Source organism: Mustela nivalis (genome assembly GCF_964662115.1).
Source record: "Mustela nivalis genome assembly, chromosome: 1".
Taxonomy (NCBI): Eukaryota; Metazoa; Chordata; class Mammalia; order Carnivora; family Mustelidae; genus Mustela; species Mustela nivalis.
Genome location: NC_139020.1, coordinates 127,386,785 through 127,405,488, shown reverse-complemented (window position 1 = coordinate 127,405,488; position 18,704 = coordinate 127,386,785). Strand labels below are relative to the sequence as shown.

General features: G+C 39.0%; 1 protein-coding gene across 3 annotated transcripts in view; it reads right to left on the bottom strand.

Moving 5' to 3' along the window:
- Window positions 1-17,658, bottom strand: part of NPHP3 (nephrocystin 3) — a 48,889-nt gene extending 31,231 nt beyond the window's left edge. Inside the window, exons 1-9 of one of the 3 annotated variants that reach the window (XR_014308362.1) lie at window positions 17,147-17,658; window positions 15,011-15,136; window positions 14,344-14,494; window positions 11,981-12,133; window positions 10,813-10,946; window positions 9,231-9,391; window positions 5,528-5,684; window positions 3,283-3,357; window positions 634-807 (exon numbers count right to left, since the gene is read on the bottom strand). Coding sequence is in view for 1 of the 3 variants with exons in the window: in XM_082719116.1 (XP_082575242.1) it covers window positions 634-807; window positions 3,283-3,357; window positions 5,528-5,684; window positions 9,231-9,391; window positions 10,813-10,946; window positions 11,981-12,133; window positions 14,344-14,494; window positions 15,011-15,136; window positions 17,147-17,542 (1,527 nt within the window). In the remaining 2 variants the exon portion in view is untranslated. The remainder of the gene's footprint in view (window positions 1-633; window positions 808-3,282; window positions 3,358-5,527; window positions 5,685-9,230; window positions 9,392-10,812; window positions 10,947-11,980; window positions 12,134-14,343; window positions 14,495-15,010; window positions 15,137-17,146) is intronic. The other 2 variants (XR_014308363.1, XM_082719116.1) reach the window with 2 other exon arrangements.
- Between the last annotated feature and the right edge of the window lie 1,046 nt (window positions 17,659-18,704).

Below are 18,704 nucleotides of genomic sequence, written 5' to 3'. Positions count from 1 at the left end.
CCTGCATTGGGCTCCCGGCTCCCTGCTCTGTGGGGAGTTTGCTTCTTCCTTTCCCTCCACCTCTGCCCCCCCATTCATGTTGCTCACTCTCTCTCAAAATAAACAAACAAAATCTTAAAAAATAAAAAAAAAATTTGTTCTTACATTAATTTTTAAATATTAATCATTCTTTGAACTTTGACACAGATTCTTTGTGCACTTTAAATTCTGTTAATTTGTTTAGATTTAAGGATGCTGATGAACTGATCAGCCTATTGCATTAATTACTGTGGTATTTTCTGAATGTTTGATATTTTGAGTCCTCCAAGCTCTGGAAGAATAGATAGTCTCATGATTTTTATCAAATTTCTTAGTTACCCTAATGTTGGTTTGGTGAACTGCAGGTGATAGAGAACATGTGGTTAATATATCCTAATCTTAACTACAAATGTTTGATGTTCAAAAATGTAATTGAATCTCACTTATCTTTCATATGATACAAAGTTAAGCACATGTCTCAACATGAATAATCACACCATGAGGACAAACACTAATACACTTATTAACCTTGACTATGTTTAGGTAAAACCATAATCACAAAACAGCCTTAAGTGGCGACTGACGTTTGTCGGAACGATAACTCCAAATGCTTACTTTCTCGAATCCCAGCTCATGGGCTGAATTTGTAGCCTGTTGGAAAGTTTCCATTTGCTCTTGTTCATCATGTATGTCCCACAGAACATCACCAAAATCATCTTCTTCTGGAACAGAATCTTCACTGCCCAAATCCTTAGTCTCCAGGTCTGTGTTCTCAAAGCCCAGGATGTCCTGAACACCAAGAGCAAGCACACAACAATGAATAAAGAGTGGAAACACCTCGTAGCAGTGTGAGCACACAGGCCTAAGGTGGGTTTCACCTATGCTGGAGGGCAAGTCCAAACCTATGACCTTTGAATGGGACCTACATGAATGATTTTATTTATTAATTTTTTATTATTAACAGTTAGCCAACATATAGTACATTATTAGTTGGCACGTGCTGTGATGAACACAGGGTGTTATATGTAACTAATGAATTGTTGAACATGACCTCAAGAATACGTTTAAAACTATAAAAAACACCAGTTTAGAAATAAGTATTAAAATGACAAACACGAAAACCCCCCCAAACTCTTAATAAAAAACTTTCATTAAAAATAGAGGTACATGGGGCGCCTCGGTGGCTCAATGGGGTAAAGCCTCTACCTTCAGCTCTGGGCATGATCTCAGGATCATGGGATGGAGCCCCGCATTGGGCTCTTTGCTCCGTGGGAAGCCTGGTTCCCCCTCTCTCTCTGCCTGCCTCTCTGCCTACTTGTAATCTCTCTCTCTCTCTGTGTCAAATAAATAAATAAAATCTTAAAAACAAAACAAAACAAAACAGAGGTGCGATTAGGGCACCTGGCTGGCTTAGTCAGTAGAGTATGTGACTCTTGATCTTGGCATCCTAGGTTCAAGCCTTATGCTGGGCATAGGGCTTACATTAAAACAAACAAACCAACAAAAACAACTGTAAGATAAAAACAGAGGGCCATTTGACTCTTGGGGATCTGTTTTCTGAAAAATGTTACACAATGTATTTGCTTATATCTGGTTGGAGAATAATTTTAAAGACTGTGCTAATACCTAAGAAATATGCTGCATTATATTTTTATAAGATTTTAATTACTAAGATGGAGTTTCTTGATATAAAATATTTGTGTCATGATATCTAGTCTTTATATCACTGAAAATACATTGTTCTTCAAGCAGTAAAGACAGCAAATATGTCCACTCTCACTTGCTACCATTTATTCTGCTCAGTTAATTCTATTTACTAGGATCCTAAAATTCACAACTTATTTAGAAGATCAAAACTCATATCAATTTTTATATTAAAAATTGAATTTTATATTAAAAATTAAAAAACACTATACAAAATGTGTTGCCCAGAAGTCATATCATTATGTTTTGGGGCTCATTCTTTTTCTCTGATAACAAATCTCATACTTGTAATACACCTTAATTAGAAAAAGTAATCTAATCCCTAACTCAAGTAGAATCCCTGGCACCCTGGAGGATGGATCAGCAGGCGCAGGCAACGGCAGGCTAACTCTGGTACCTCTTGCCACTGTGCCCATTTTACTTTTAAGGTAGGGGCGGGTTCTTTTTCTTATCATTATTAGAATTTGATAGTATATAATTTAAAATGATTTTTTACATTAAGCACAAGTATAGCATTAAGTAGAATATATAACTCACATAAATTTACAAGATAATACATGAGATGTTGTAGAAACTTTCAGCTTGAGATACTGTCTATGACCTATAACCTCTGACCCATTGAGGTATGCTTTCACCCCCTCTATTATAAGAATGGTGTAGTAGATAAATTTGAAAAGGATTTTTTTTTTTTTTTGAGAGAGACTGTGCATGTGAAAAGGGCTGGGTGGGGTGTGGGTTGGGGAGGAGGGGCAGAGGGAGAGGGAGAGAGAGAATCTTAAGCAGGCTCCATGCCCAGCAGAGCCCTACGTGGGGCTCAGTCTCATGACCCTGAGATCATGACCTGAGCTGAAATGGATGCTCAACCAACTAAGACACCCAGACACCCCTGAAAAGGTATTTTTGTTTTTTCATAAAGATTTCATTTATTTATTTGACAGGAAGAGAGTGAGAGAGAACAAGCAGAGGGAACAACAGAAGGAGAGGGAGAAGAAGACAATCCACTGAGCAGGGAGCCCAAAATGGATCCCAGGACCCTGGGATCATGACCTGAACCAAAGGCAGATGCTCAACTACTGAGCCACCCAGGTGGCCCAGGGATTTTTCTACTTTATAAAAATTCAAGGTGCATACAAAACCTGAGGAGACTCTATTAATAAGATAAACATTTGCCCTCAAATACTTATACCTTTTATCTAGCACTTTTGTAATCTATTTTACATTTAACCTGGTGGTGAGGTATCAAATAGCTTTGTGAGATATATGACAGATAAAGAGATATGGTACTACTAATACTACTAATATCACAGGATAGACAACCACCAGAAACAATGGCACTCTCTTCCCAAGTATTCTTTTAAAAAAAACTAGGAAGTTGTTTTTACTGGAACACCCAACTTGATGGATAAGAGTTTTAGAATTCTTTTTTTTAAGTCGGTTCTATGCCCAACATGGGGCTTGAACTCACGACCAAGATTGAGGATTTCGTGCTCTACCGACTGAGCCAGCCAGGCGCCCCCTTAGAGTATATCAGATGAAATTTTATAAAGAATGCATATTTACCTGCTTAATAATCTTTTCCACATAAATATAAGTTTTATATACTCCTTCTGTAGCATCTCCAGAGTGATCAATGATCTGGAAAAAGAAAGAAGTTTGACAAAAACATGAAGAAAACAATAGTAACAGGAGGGGGTAAATACTTCTACAGAATTTATGTATCAGGGATTATTCTAAGTGCTTTACACTATTGGCTCATCTGTCCTCACAACAAGCCTATGAGGGAGACACTATTATTATTATTATCCATTTCACAGAGAAGGAAACAGAAGCACGTTATGTAACTTGTTTGAGGTATCAGGAGGGATTTATCATGAACAATGAGAACAATGTCACAATAAAACAAAAAGTATACTTTTTTCTTATGGTATCCAAATTGTCTTATGTACTTCCATGCCACTCAATATATATAATCTTCAAAATACATCAAAATCAATTTTTATGAGAATAAGGCTATAATTCTACAAAACAAAAGAGCAAAATGGTACTTGGTTACATAAAACAGTAATCTTCTGGGGCTCCTGGGTGGCTCAGTGTGTTGGGCCTCTGCTTTCGGCTTGGGTCATGATCTCAGTGTCCTGGGATCAAGCCCCGCATCAGGCTCTCTGCTCTGCAGGGAGCCTGCTTCCCCCTCCCCGTCTGCCTGCTTGTGATCTCTCCCTCTCTCTCTGTCAAATACATTAAAAAAAAATCTTTAAAAAGAAAAAAACCAGTAATCTAAGTTTGCTGAAAGAAGAATGTCCTACGTGTAGAGAACATGTACATTGCTAAGTGATTAGTATTTGATAGAGTAAGGCAATGGTTTTATGAAGCACATCAAGTGAACCAGAATAAGTTCATCCTGCATTTACGTTTGTAATCATGATAGATCTTATTTTACTATTTCTATAAAATAAATTCATCCTTCTAGTGTTTTAATTTTTAAAAGACATTTATAAATAGAATAAAGATCAGAAAAGAGAATCAGTTTCTTTCCTCTTGGGGTCTATGGACTAGGCTCATACTAAAACAATTAAAGCAAAGAATTAATGGTTCTGGAGATTATAAAAAAGGTGTACTTTTTTGTGTTAGGTTTTTTAAAGTTATACTGGTCTTAAGCTTTTCAATACTAAATGATGTATAAAAAATGTTTGTATTCATATCTGATCTTATTTCCTAAATGAGCACAGAGAAATAAAAACAATGTCAAAATCTGAGTTATTTTCAACTGTATTTTTTTTTTTAAGATTTTATTTTTAAGTAGTCTCTTCACCCAACATGGGGCTTGAACTCACAATCCTGAGATCAAGAGTTGCATGCTCTTCTGACTGAGCCAGCCAGGTACCTCTCAACTGTATTCTTAACATTAACAGTAAGCATTTTCAAGTAATCTCAGTGTGCAGTAAGGCAAAGCCTACAACTCTGTTCTAAAAATTATGCCACCATGCATCTAGGAATGATCATATCTCTCACATTCATCATTACAGTTTTGTTTTTCCCCATGCTCTTAGCAAAGGTTACCATAAAAAGGTTCTTCCTTACATTGATCCTTGGTCAACAGTAGACAGAAGAACTCCATACTTAGGGAAAAAAAGGAACAGAAAAAAATCTGATTTGTCCACTCACATCATATCCTTTGTAGCTGTGTATTATTATTCCTCTCTTTTTCTCCCAGTCCGCAACTAAGTCTATTGGCTCTGCTGTCAAAATTTATCCAGATTTCCTGTTTTTCACCACTTCCTCTACCACCACCCTGACCCAAGCCACCATCATCTCTCACCTGGTGACTACAGGAGCTCTCCTCCCCTACCTCCAAACCAATCAATTCTCAACACAGCAGCGTAAGAACTCCTTGTCAGCCCCTGGGGCTAATAATACATTATATGTTAATTTTTTTAAAAAAAGAACTCCTTCTCAGAATGGCATTTCTTCTGTTGCTGCTTAACATTTTCCAATGACTCAAGTTAAAAAAAAAACTCCAAGTAAAAAAACCATCTCACTCCAAGTAAAAAAACAAGTAAAAAAACCCATCTCATTCCAAAAAAAACCAAAACAAAACCAAAAAACCAAAAAACCAAAAAAAAAAAAAAAAACCAAAACAAAAAAATCCCCACCAAGATTTCTAAAATGGTCTCCAGGGTTCTTTACCCTTGGCTCCCAGTTAACTATCCTATTTATCTCCCCTCACTCACTCTTACCTCATGGCCTTTATTCTAATACTTCCCTTAGCCAATCAATTTCTTAAAAAAAATAACCTTAGGAATTTTACCTTGGCTTTGTTGGTCTTGTTCAGGCTAGAAACTTGATCAATCAATTGCTGGACGGAGTCGGAACTGACTTTCCCATCCTCCAAGCGATGATAAATTAATCGTGGTTTGCCTTCAGGGTTTTTCAGAAAAGCTTCTTCACAGTCTTCCAGTAAAAGGCTAGATCGGAAATCAGTATTTCTTGTGCTACACTGCACTAGGGCAGCAAACTGTCAGTCAACCTAAGTGTCAATAATGGGACTTTACAGGGATAACAAGGGGCCAGAAGCAGTCCAGGGACTGAACAAGAGCAGCTTTCCAAAAGTGGATGTCTCATAGCTCTGTTCCAGCTTAGTCACAAAAATATGATGTGTTTATTACTAGATAGTGAGAATGGGTACAATAAGTTCTGCATTAAATTGAGTTTTAAAGCATACAGAACTTTAAGTTTTTATATCTAGCAACAAGAAGAAAACTCTCAAAAATATTGTAAACATGGCTCAAAGTAATGGGCCAGACATATGAGACTATGATTAAATGGAAACCTAATTCCACTTACAAATATATAATTTCTAAATTAAGATACAAATATTGTGAACCCCAATGCTTCAAGATTTTTCTCTTCTCTAGTCCTTTAGCCTTTCTCATCCAATAAATGACTTTAATGACCTGAATCTTTTTTTTTTTTTTTTTTACGATTTTATTTATTTATTTGACAGATAGAGATCACAAGTAGGCAGAGAGGCAGGCAGAGAGAGAGGGGAGGAAGCAGGCTCCCTGCAGAGCAGAGAGCCCGATGTGGGGCTCAATCCCAGGACCCTGAGATCATGGCCTGAGCTGAAGGCAGAGGCTTTAACCCACTGAGCCACTAAGGTGCCCCAGACCTGAATCTTTATACTCAAGATACAGTATGACAAAGATCCAGAAGCAGATGGGGGAGGTCAGATGGCTAGTAAAAATCTTAACTGAGGTACAAGGTTAAAAAAAATTCTAACTTTTGGGGCACCAGGGTGGTTCAGTTGGTGAAGTCTCTGCCTTCGGCTCAGATCATGACCCTAGGATCAAACCCCACATTGGGTTCCTAGCTCTGTGGGGAGTCTGCTTCTCCCTCTCCCTCTGTCTCTCCCTCCTGCTTGTGGTCTCTCTCTCTTTGTCTCAAGTAAATAAAAAATCTTAAAAAAAATTTCTAACTTTGCTACAGGCCACCATAACAACAGTTTTCAGTATAATTTAAATTCTGGAATAATCTTGGAAGAATCTGCCAGTGTTTTCTACACTGCAAGGAAAATTGCAACCAATTCCTCTAAAAAGCATTAAATGATGTCTGTCTAGATACACAAATTGGTGTGTGTATGCAGAGGAGAGCTATGACATGATTCAGAATTTACATAATATATTAAAATACAGACCCAATACAAAACAGCATAATATTCTATTATATAACTCTGTGCCAATCCAATCAATCCAAGCCACAGATTTTTTTCCCTTGTTACAATTCATTCTGACCATGCTCTATATAATTTTTGTATTTTAACCGTTCTTTTGTTATTGCTTTGGGAGAGAAGTTTGTGGCCATATGAATACCAAAGAATGGGCATCTGTTTGGGCACAAGTTCCTATTTTAAAATGACTCCCTACAGAATTGACTTGTGGAGCTCAGATGAAATCTGAGATTATGTGGAATTTGGTTCAAAGTCTTTGGTGGGAGAGAAATAGATAAGACGACTGTGTACTGCTCAGGGGACATGTTCCCAGATTCATCTTTTGAGAAGAATAGGGAAATCATCATGAGAGATGAAGGAACAACCTGAGAGAAATAAAAGCTCTAGCAGCCTCTGTTTATGGTGTGAAGCCCACCATTACTGCCATGCTTCTTGACAGCCAGTTAATAAACGTTATGGAAACAAAATAATCAGCAAATGGGATAAGAAAAATTAAAGCAAAATAAAGGCAAAGTAGAGGTGAAGAAATAGTTAAAATTTTAGAAATTAATTTTTTAAAAAAATTTATTTATTTATTGGAGAGAGAGAGACAGAGAGAGCAGGTACAGAGGGAGAGGGAGAGTCTTAAGGAGATTCCATTCTGAGCATGGAGCCCTGCACGGGGCTGGATCCCAGGACCTTGAGATCATGACCTGAGCCAAAACCAAGAGTCAGACCTTTAACTGTGTCACCCAGGCAACCCTAGAAATTAAAATTCTTACTCTTTAAGAAGAGTAAAGTTTTAAAAATATAAAATAAATATAATTTTAGGTGAAGAAGACAAATTGAAATCTGCCCAGTAAAGTAATTAAATATGAAAGAAATGGCAGATAAAAGATTAAGAGGAATTTAAGATGAGGAAAATAAATGTTAAAAGTTTAAAAATCCATATTAACTAAATATGGATAAAAGATAAAAAACAAGATGGTTTTAAGGATTAAAGAATTAATCAGGAAAACAACAAATGACATCTATTACCACCTGAGATAAAACACTACCCAGACATTAAATAAAACAGAATATCTCCTTGATAAATATAAAAGAAAAAACAAGAAAAGAAAAGAGGTAAGGGAGGAAAAGAACTCCAACTAAAGGCAACCAAGTGAAAAAAATCCTAAACTTGGTTTTGGGTTAAGGTTCATTGACCAGGTGGTTCCCTGGCCCCCAGGTAGTCTCAAGGATTGATGATGGATTACACTGCAGGGTCTCTGGTAAAGCCTAGGGCTCCACATACTTCTGTACACAGGCGAGGTCAGAGCTGGTCCTCAATAAAGACAAAAATGCCTTGGAAGGGTTAAAGCCAATCAGACAGTAAATGAAGAAAGAAAACTTAACCTCTTATTAAATGTATTTTGTCTTCTATCTATGTATCTAGTTGGTTAAAAAAAAAACTTTATTTGCAGACTAGACTCAGTGGCATAATTATATCCACATTATAAGAAAATTGCTCACTTTACTGGAATTACCGGTAAGCTCCTCAGAGAATTAAAAATTTGGATTTAACATTTTTACAAGTGTTCAAGTAGCTCTCAATTTGTATTTGAAGAAAGAAAATAATGAAGGTGAATGCTGATTATTGAAAACAGGAGTTGCCAACTTGTTCTGTTACGGCCAGAGAGCATATACTTTAGGCTTTGTGGGCCACACACAGTCTCTGTTGTAACTACAGTATTTAATTCTATTGTCGTGGTGTGAAAGCAGCTGTAGAAATACATAAATAAATGAATATAGTTATAGTCTAATAAAATTTTATTTATAAAAGCAGATTCTGACTGGATTTGGCCTGAGGGCCATAGTTTGTGATCCTTGATTAAAATGATCTTTACTTTAATAATGTTAACTTTAGGGATGCCTGGGTGGCTCAGTTAGTTAAGCAGCTGCCTTCGGCTCAGGTCGTGATCCCGGCGTCCTGGGATCGAGTCCCACATCGGGCTCCTTGCTCCGAGGGGAGCCTGCTTCTCCCTCTGACTCTGCCTGCCACTCTCTCTGCCTGTGCTTGCGCGCGCTCTCTCTCTCTGACAAATAAATAAAATCTTAAAAAAAAAATAATGTTAACTTTATGACCTATTAGACAACTCAAACAGTGTAAAAATTTTAATTCTTTAAGTATGAAAACTCAAAAAGTTTACTGAATTTTGTGGATGCTTTTGATTAAAAGAATGCAATTATGACTTCTCTTTGAAGTTCATTTCGTAATCTCAATTCTATTTATAACTCTCCTAATAAGTGGCAATTTTCAACTTACCTTGGTAAAGTTAAATGAATAAATAAAATAACTAATGAACTCTTCTCAATTTCCCATTTTCTTACAGCATGGTATTGATTTTCAATATCTATTGGAAAATAGATAGCATGGAAAAAATATCCCATTGTCTCACACATTCTTTTAAGTTTAGGTGAATAGTCCTAAAAAGAAATTAAAACAAAACAAAAGAAATGAAAACATAATAAAAGGCCAGCTTATTTAACTAAAGGTCAAGTCGGCTTCATACTACTTAAGAAAGCACGTTTTAGAATAGCTTATGTTGTGTATTTTTTAATTTAAAATTAAAAAAAAAATCATATTTTACGAAAATCTTTAAGGGAAAGGCAAGGTTCCTTTAAAACAAAAATAAGAGCATAGTAACTTGGCTATTTTCTAGTTCAGAAAATGATTTATTTCATAATAAAACCTAAACCAGTGAAGAAAAGTATTGGGCTATTTTCCTTTGGTATTTATTATTATAATAAATGATTTCTGCTTTATTGTTACAAAGAGTATCCATGAATCTACATAGTAAACTGCCAACCATGATATATTAGATCATTAAAGCAAACAGGTATAAATGAAAACTATTTGGTCTATAACAAATTAGCTTACTAAGTAATGATGACTTATTATTATGCAAAGTATGAGGAATTCCCTTACCATCAGTTTGCAGTTTGGTAATAACCTGTATTCAATTAGTGAGTAGAAACTTTGGTTTTCAAAATATTTTATCTTTTTACCAAAACTGAATAATATCAAAAAGGAGCACTAAATGAGTTCCTTACTCAATACTCTGGTGAATGTTAATATAGCAGGTATCACATGTGACATGTAGATGTATTTCAAATGCAGTCAGAACGGTAGTTGGCAAACTTTTTCTGTAGAAGGCAAATATTCTTACAATTTAGTAACAGTTGAACAACTTGGATGTTTTCGCAGAGGTCGCTGCTGCAATTTATTCTGCCCTTGTAGTGTGAAGCAGCCATTGACAGTATGTAAATAAGCCTACTTGTGTTCTAATAAAACTTTATTTACAGACACTAAAATTTGAATTTAATACAATTTTCACACGTCATAAACATTCTTCTTTGGATTTTTGCCCAACCACTTGAAAAGGTTAAAAAGCAATTTTAGCTCTGGGTCATGCAAAAATGAGCTGCAGGCCAGGCCTGGCCCACAGGCTGTTGTATGCCAACGTCTGCCTCAGGTTAACTCCAATGGCTGCCTTGAAAAATTAAAAACCATGATAAGGATTAAATTTTGCTATAACCTGAAACAGATTCAATCCTAGAGCTGACAGATATTAACTAAAGCAGGCACTATCAACATGTGTCTTAAACACTGTGAAGAACAAGTAATAAAGCATTCAAAAGCATAGCATTCCAAGGACTTAATTTGAATACCCTGGTAATACTGAGCAAGATTTTCTCTAAAGAAAAGCTCTAAGTTACTCCGGTTCTTTAAGATATCATCTGGTAGGTAGTAAACTATGTGGTTTAGATGTAATAGTATCATAAATAGGACACAATACTGACTCATATTTTAAATCAGTGAACTCAGAATTTAAAAACATCCTCACCTTAAGGAAAAGGTCCATTTCAGGCTGGGTTTCATCTGTATAAATGAGGTAACATCTGACAGCGTTACTCCAGAGAGAGTGTGAAAACAAGGGAGTAACTTGTAATAAACTAGCTACAGCAACATCCCAGTCATCTGAAAATAAAATTAATCTTAAGTTCATGAAAAAAAAAATTACTAGAAAAACATTTGACAAGATGATTTTTTTTTTTTTTAAAGTCTGAAAAAATACAACAGACAAGGTAGAATGGAATCTGATCTCACTCATGAATACTCACAGTTTCTGGAATGACATATTAGAAGGCAAACAGTTCTCTAACCTCAAATTCTATCCTTGGGAATAAAGCAATCAATGTTGCCAGTGGTCCCTCCTGGGGTACCACTGGTTCCAGTCAGATAACATGAACCTATGTTACATGAGCTGTTCAATGAGTTTGCAACTTTGGGAGAGCCTACATTCCCAGGCTGGCCTGTAGTTTTACCTACTTATTATTCTTGAGATATGTAAAGTCAAAAAGAAACTTTAAGAACGGCATAAAATGTAATGCTATTTAGTGAGAAAGAACATTTTAAGACATACCTGGATAATTCAAAAGGCATAATTAAAAATTATTTTCATGTCATTAACAGACAATTTTGTAGTTTTAAGAAAAAAGAGCGGAGCTACTTACAAAACACAGATCTGCACTGGTGTTGAAATTCTGAATAGACCTTACTACTGTTTTGGACACCAAATTACATAAAAATAATAAAAATATTCCTTTGACTAAGGATACTACAATGCATAACTGAGGTTTTATATTCCATTCTGCAACCTTCTCCCATCTTTAACAGCATCAAAGACATGGAGGAAAAGACCAAAAGCTACTGCTTTTCAGTTAATCTACATTCGATTCTCACAGATCAACTGCAACACCTGGAATTCAGACCAGAAGCTAAGTTTCTGGAACATGGTGGGCCAGTCTGGCTGTGGAGCACCATCTGATCCTGATGGGAATCATATAAGTTAATCAGCCCTGGTCAGTGACAGCACCAGTACATGCTGGTTTGGCAGTGGAAGACACCCAGAATAAAAATCTGCCCTGCTGAAGGGTCTTTCTGCCAGCACACACAAGATTATAGGACCTGAACAGTCACTACCATGGTAATTGGCAAATGGCATGTGTTACCTCTGTTGACATTTGCAAAGGGTCCTTCCACATCTATGGAACTATGGGCAAACTCAGGGCCCCTGAAGGACTGCTGAAGCTGGATCATACTCCCTATGGAAGGTTCACTTCCCAAGGCTCCTCCAGTCCAGTATTCACACTGGGTTCCAGCAGCTATAAATCCAAGAGATTTCATTACTGAATGTTCAAAAAGTTATCACACATACTAAACAGGATTTCTAATTTAAAAAAAATTCTATAATATTATAAATACAACAAATATTCAATCTTTAATAATTTTGAAAGTACTCTGCCACCAACTTCTGGCAAGTTCTAAGGTACTGGGTAACATAATTCGGGTTAGCATCTCCAAGTCAAAGAGGGGATTAAAAAGAGAAAGAGGAAATGAATAAAGAATATAATAATCATAATAATCAAAGTAATTGTAACAACAGAGTCAGTTAAAAATGTCCCTATACAAAAATTTTAAACAACATTTCTAACATTATGGTTTAGGTGTCAGTATAAAATTGGAAGGAGAGAATTTCAAAGGAAGACCAGTTCTTGCACACCTGTAATTAAGATTAGTAATTCATTAGAATGTAAGCTAAGGATGTAAAAAGTACATCTTCCTTAACCTCCGAGAGTAACAAAATTAATGTATTAATCAATAGGTACTTTTGAACATCTTGATTTTTTAAAAAAAGGTTTATTATTTATTTATTTGAGTGCGAGAGAGAGAGAGAGAGAGAAGCAGACTTCCTGCTGAGCACGGAGCCCTACATGGATGGCGCTTGATCCCAGGACCCTGAGATAATGACCTGAGCTGAAATCAACAGTCAGATGCTTAACAGAATGAGACACCCAGGAGCTCTTTGATTTTTTTTTTTCTTTTAAATAAATTACATTTGACAGAATATCTACATGGCATTCTTGACTAAATATGAGTTATACTAGTAATGGGCTCAATATCTGGCAAAAATAAGATTATTATTTGCAGGTCTCTGAATGTGAAATGAGTGATAGATATTCCCTTAAGCATTCTTTCGTCAGGTTTAAATCAAAATATGAAGAAAGACCTAGGAGGAAGTATTAATTTGTTCTTATTAACTTGCCAAGTCAATTACAATATAATGGTTTTGAAACACTGTACATTTTAACATATGTCAGCCCTGAAATAACCATTACTAATGGTTAATGTGGGGGCAGAACAGCATCCTCAAAGCCAGTAAGAATCACTTCATTTTTTTTCCTCTTAAAAGTTAGTAATAAAAGTCCTTGGATGCTGGTCAGATCCCAGTGGCTCTAAAATGCATATTAAGAGGCAATTATCAGTTGCTATATTTTAGTCCAAAATCAGTTTATAAAATAAAATGCATGGGGCACCTGGGTGGCTCAGTCTGTTAAGCACTGGACTCTTGATTTTGGCTTAGATCATCATCTTAGGGTCATGAGATGGAGCCTTGAGTTGGGCTCCCTGCTGAGCATGGTGCTTGCTTAAGATTCTCTCTCTCTCATCTACACGTAACTCCCCTTCTCCCCACCAACCCCACTCACATGTCTCTCAAAAATAAATAAATAAAATAAAACGCAGTTTCCCATAAATGAGAGAGCAACTGCATTTTTCCATTGCATTTATAATAGAATTTTTTTCATTTTTTCAATATCAATCACAGTTTATTATTATTTTCTTGGAACATGGTAGACCCTTTCGATTCAGGACTCCAGGCTTTTCTTTATTTCTAGAAAAAACATATTATACATGTTTAATTATAAAATAAAAACTTTTTGAGTTGCTTACAAAACTACCAGAAGCCACTCAGCGGAATATCATGCAGATATTCTAGTGGATGGTTGCAAAGAATATATCAATATGTGGAAAAACAAGGTGACAGAGATGATGAACTGTTCTCCAATAACCCATCCTCCCCTTCTTCTTTTAGTAGCAGAATTTTAAACTTTAGGTGGATACATCATTCTCCTACTAATGTTTACACTTTCCAATCTTCCTACTTGTCGTTGGCCCATGGGGTTTGGGGAGTAATCTGTATACCTTTCGTATTGTGCTTTCAGGGAGAAGAATGAATTCCCTTCCCTCTTCCCTTAGCTAAAATGTAGATGTCGTGGTGAGACCTGGAGGAGCGGTCTTGCACCAGAAAGAGAAAAGCTATGGGGTGAGTTTGGCAGAGTAGCAAGAAAGAAGGAAACCTAGCCCTAACAGTGTCATGGACTTTAGGGAAAATTGCTGTTACAACAGCTGAGAAAGAGGGAACTCTATTTGTAAAAGCAACCAGTTTAACTTATAAAAAGATTCAGAGTTGGCTGTATGATATCATTATACCTATACTGAAGGCTCAAAATATTATACAATGAAGTAAATATACCAGTAACATCTGTACAGTTGTCATCTGAATCAGATTCTCCAGGATCAAATACTTGGATCCCCTGAGCCTGGAGCCTCTGAAGTTTGCTTTCCAACTCTCGCTTAGCTCTCAGTAAGTCCTGAATTTCATTTTCCTTGGTCTCCCTAAAAATCTTTAAAAGACAAAGATCAATTTTGAAAGCTTTTCCATCATCAAAAGGTGTCATCAACTTAACAGAAAAGTGTTTCACTCATAAAACCAATATTCATGTGATCCTGATCTTTTTTATAACTGGAACCCACTGGAATTTGGGCAGGAGTCCTCTCTGTGGTGTGGGGCTCTCTTGTGCACTGCTAATATTTAGCAAATTTGTCCCCTTCCCACTAGATGCCAGTAATGCCTTCCCATACAAAATACCTCCAACTATTTCCAAATGCCTTTCCCCCCATATGGAAATACTTTCCTTTTCCCCCAAAATTCCATTTGTAATGCTCATTTCTTTTTTTACTTTTTCTTGAAGTGATCTCAAGTTTACCAGGTCCACTCAAAAATGCTCTACTCTGGTTCTTAGAATCTTCAGGATGCCTACATCATTCACGTGTATTTACTTACACAGCATCATATAAACTTTTAAAATGTGCTGTTTTTATTCTATGTCACTTTGGGGGTAACAATGTAAGGACTTTACCTTGAATTGCCTTTTCACTTTGTCTCTGTCATGTTCAAATGTCGCTGCCCTCTCCATCGCTTGGTATTTTGCTTCTAAAGCACTTTCCTTTTCCCGAAGTATTTTTTGGTAAGTTTTTTGAAGGGCCTGAAATAATAGACCTTGTTACTTCTAACAAAAACAGTATTCCTCCCAAATTTCACATTATCCTACCTCCATATTATACATACCAGAACTGTAACAATCTAATTACTATTTTACATTATCAAGAACTACATATTGCCATTTTATTCAAACATGGAATAAAAAAATGCAAATATACTTGAACTGTAGTAAACAATGATATTTCAACAATGAACTTTTAATGGAAATCAGTACTTTTTCTTTGAAATACTGTGCCAAATTCTTAATCTTCCTATGCCTCAGTTTTTCCGGTCTGTAACAGAACAAAAAGTATAATTTACAGGGCTTAACTTGAAGGATGATTAATTCTGCATGACCATGCAGTCCTTGGCTCCATGCCTTTTTCATTTTGCTATCCCCAGAGACCTGTTGGTACCAGATAAATTGAAGGCCTCCGTTAAATGACCAAATGGGTTAAATACATTCAGAAGAGTTTTTTAAATGTCTAGTATGTGAGAATCAAAAGGGCTACATAAAAAAAGGGGTAAGTTAGTTAAGAAATCAATTTAGGCCCCAAGAGAGTATGTCCCCTTAAATTAAAATGCAATGAGGTTTTCACTTAACTTTCAAAACTACTACATAAGGCAATAGGCGGAACCCGATATTGTGACATTTTTCAGCCCTTAACTGCTCTAAGCCCTGGTTGATTCAGCCTTCTTTTTTATCCCCATAAAGTGCAGTGACTGCTGGATAATGGCTTGGGTGCATGAAATCAGGTACCTGAAATGCAAAAGGTCCATTTTACACATGCAAATGCATCAAGACTGACCAGTAAGAAAACTGGTTAAGACAAAAGGTAGACTACTGATAAGTTCTTCCCAGATAACAGTGCTTATAATACAACAGCTAGTGGGGAAGGGGGTGACTAGAATGCCAAGTCTAGAAGGAAGAAGGCTCTTCCTATCAGAAAAATCAGTCTGAGATATTTATTCATTTCCTACTGTGATGAGCCCAGGAACACCTGGAGTGTCTCTTCCACAGTTTAAAAAAACAAAACAGTAAAATCACAACCCCCGGAGAGGCCCAAAACTGATGGCACAAAGTCTTACAAGTCATAGAAAAGCAATCTTTTGCTTTATATACTATTTTGATGAGTCAAAATACATCTACTACAGGGAGCCCACGCAATACTTGTTTTTTGAGTAAATTAATCAAATGGATTAAGGGAATTTGATTTCGGCTAGGGAATGTTTTCAACCACAGCTTGTTAAAATGGTGAAAATCAGGCTTCCATAAAAATTCACTTCAAGACCATTAAAACTCAAAAGCTTCACGCAAAGAAACTGAGAGGTCTGTAAAATTTAAGAGGGGGGAGGGCGCGGGAAGTGGAGTTAAAAACTCCTAGGGAGGGACGCCTGAGTGGCTCAGTTGGTTGGACAACTGCCTTCGGCTCAGGTCATGATCCCGGAGTCATGATCCCGGAGTCCCGGGATCGAGTCCCGCATCAGGCTCCCAGCTCCACGGGGAGTCTGCTTCTCCCTCTGACCTTCTCCTCGCTCATGCTCTCTCTCACTGTCTTTCTCTCAAATAAATAAATAAAATATTTAAAACAAAGCAAAACAAAAAAACTCCTAGGGAAAGTCGACATATGTCACCACAGTCTTTGTGCGTCCGTGTGCTCTGGGTTGACCTACTTCCCTGGAGTCCCCTGCAGACTGGCATGTGCTACTTCAGGGCACTTTCAGGCCAATTGCTTCAAGGTGTGTGAATGAATGAACCAGAAATAGAAGAGGGGCGGGGTTAGTCAAGGAATCAGTTTAGACACCAAGAGTATGTCCCCTCAAATTAAAGTGCAGAGCGGTTTCTATTCAACTTTCCAAAACTACTTGGTTTGGAGAGGGGACAGGATGGACGAAGGACTGAGTCAGGCGTCCAGAGTCCAGCCCGGCAGTGCGCGGGTGTGCGCTGGCCTTTCCGACTCTCAGCTTCTCCACGTCTCGGCTGCCCCAGCCGCACACCCAGGCCCGGCGTTACCTGCAGCTCGGCCCGCAGCCGCTTGTTCTCCGTGTCCAGCTTGGCCTCGCGGCGGCCCATGGACAACAACTCTTGATTCTTGCTGACCCGGAAGATCTCGTATTCCTTCTTCAGCCGCTCGTACTCAGCCGCTGCGTATTCCAGCTCGGGCACCGACGAACCGGTAGACTTAAAGCTAGCCCCCAGCAGCCCGCCGCCACCCGCCCCGCGGGGCAGCGACCCGGGCCCTGCCCCCGCCGCCGCCGCTGCAGCGCCACGGCGGAACGAGCTGCGCAGCAGGCGGGCCTTGGGCTTCACCTCCACCGGAATCTCGCAGGCCTCGCCGCCGCCCGCCCCGTAAGTGTCCTCGATCACCTCCCCGCCCGCGGGACTCACGAGCGACGAGGCGGTCCCCATTACGCCGGTGACCGCCACTTCTAGCCAGCGGGGTACCGGGAGGGGGCGGACCGCTACAAATGAGACGGGGCGGGGCAGCAAGAAGGGGCGGAGCGTGGTGGGCGGGCGGGGCGAGCGGGATGATTTGAAGCAGCAGGACCGGGCAGGGCGGTACGCCGGGCGGGGCCGCAGGAAGGGGCGGGACAGAGCGCAAGGTGGGCGGGGTTGGATGGATGGGGCGGGGCAGCAAGACGGGGAGGGACAGAATACAAGGTAGGCGGGGCGGAATGGGTGGGGCGGGGCGGGACGACGGGGCGGGACAGAGCGCGAGGAAGGCGGGGTGGGACAGCGTGGTACTGTGGGACCAGTATTACGCCGTGGGGGGGCGGAGCGCAAGGTGGGCGGGGCGAGCGGCAAGAGACGCAGAGCTCAGGGTAGGAGGGGCGGGATGGACCCGGCGAGGTGGGGCCGAGCTAGCAAGAGGCGGTCGCGTGTGTGGGGCGGCTGCTCTACGTTCTGGGGTAGGGGCCACCGTGCGCGCGGATTTTCTCAGCCGGTTCTTTCCAGCCAGAGGCCCCCTCACGGGCACGTTCTTCGCAGTGAGCGCCGGCCTGGGTCCCGGCTTGCTCCACCTTGGCGTTTTTTATGTCTGTCCTGCTGCTACCCCTGACCCACAGCTCTTTTCCGAGGGCAGTTGAGAAAGCTGAGAAACAGAGCGCTTGGTGTGTGCCTCCCGCTAGGTGTCTCCCAGTTTGCAAGTAGTTGGAATGACCATTAAGACCTAATACCAGATAAGAAAAAGCTTTTTTAGACTCTACAGCCTGAGACCACCAGGGACACTCTTTAGACAAGGTGAGGTTTTTTGACTTTTTGTGACAGTGGACTCCGGAGGCCACACATCAGGGGAACTGTGGGACATCTCACCAAATAAAGGAAAGAGTATTACAGTTATTTGGGGTAAGGCTGGGCTTTAGGTGATATGAAAACATTTAAAAGATGGGGAAACTGTTTTAGACTTTAAAGTCAGAGGAGTAGCATTGACATCTTCTCTTACCATTCATTTCCTACCATTCATTTCCTGCCCATCATCTTGTGTTCTTGGGCCTGCAACCGGCTAATTTGGGCTACCAGGCTCTCCAGGTTTGGAGGCCTGGGAGAGGGGACCGGAAGGGCTTTATTTGAT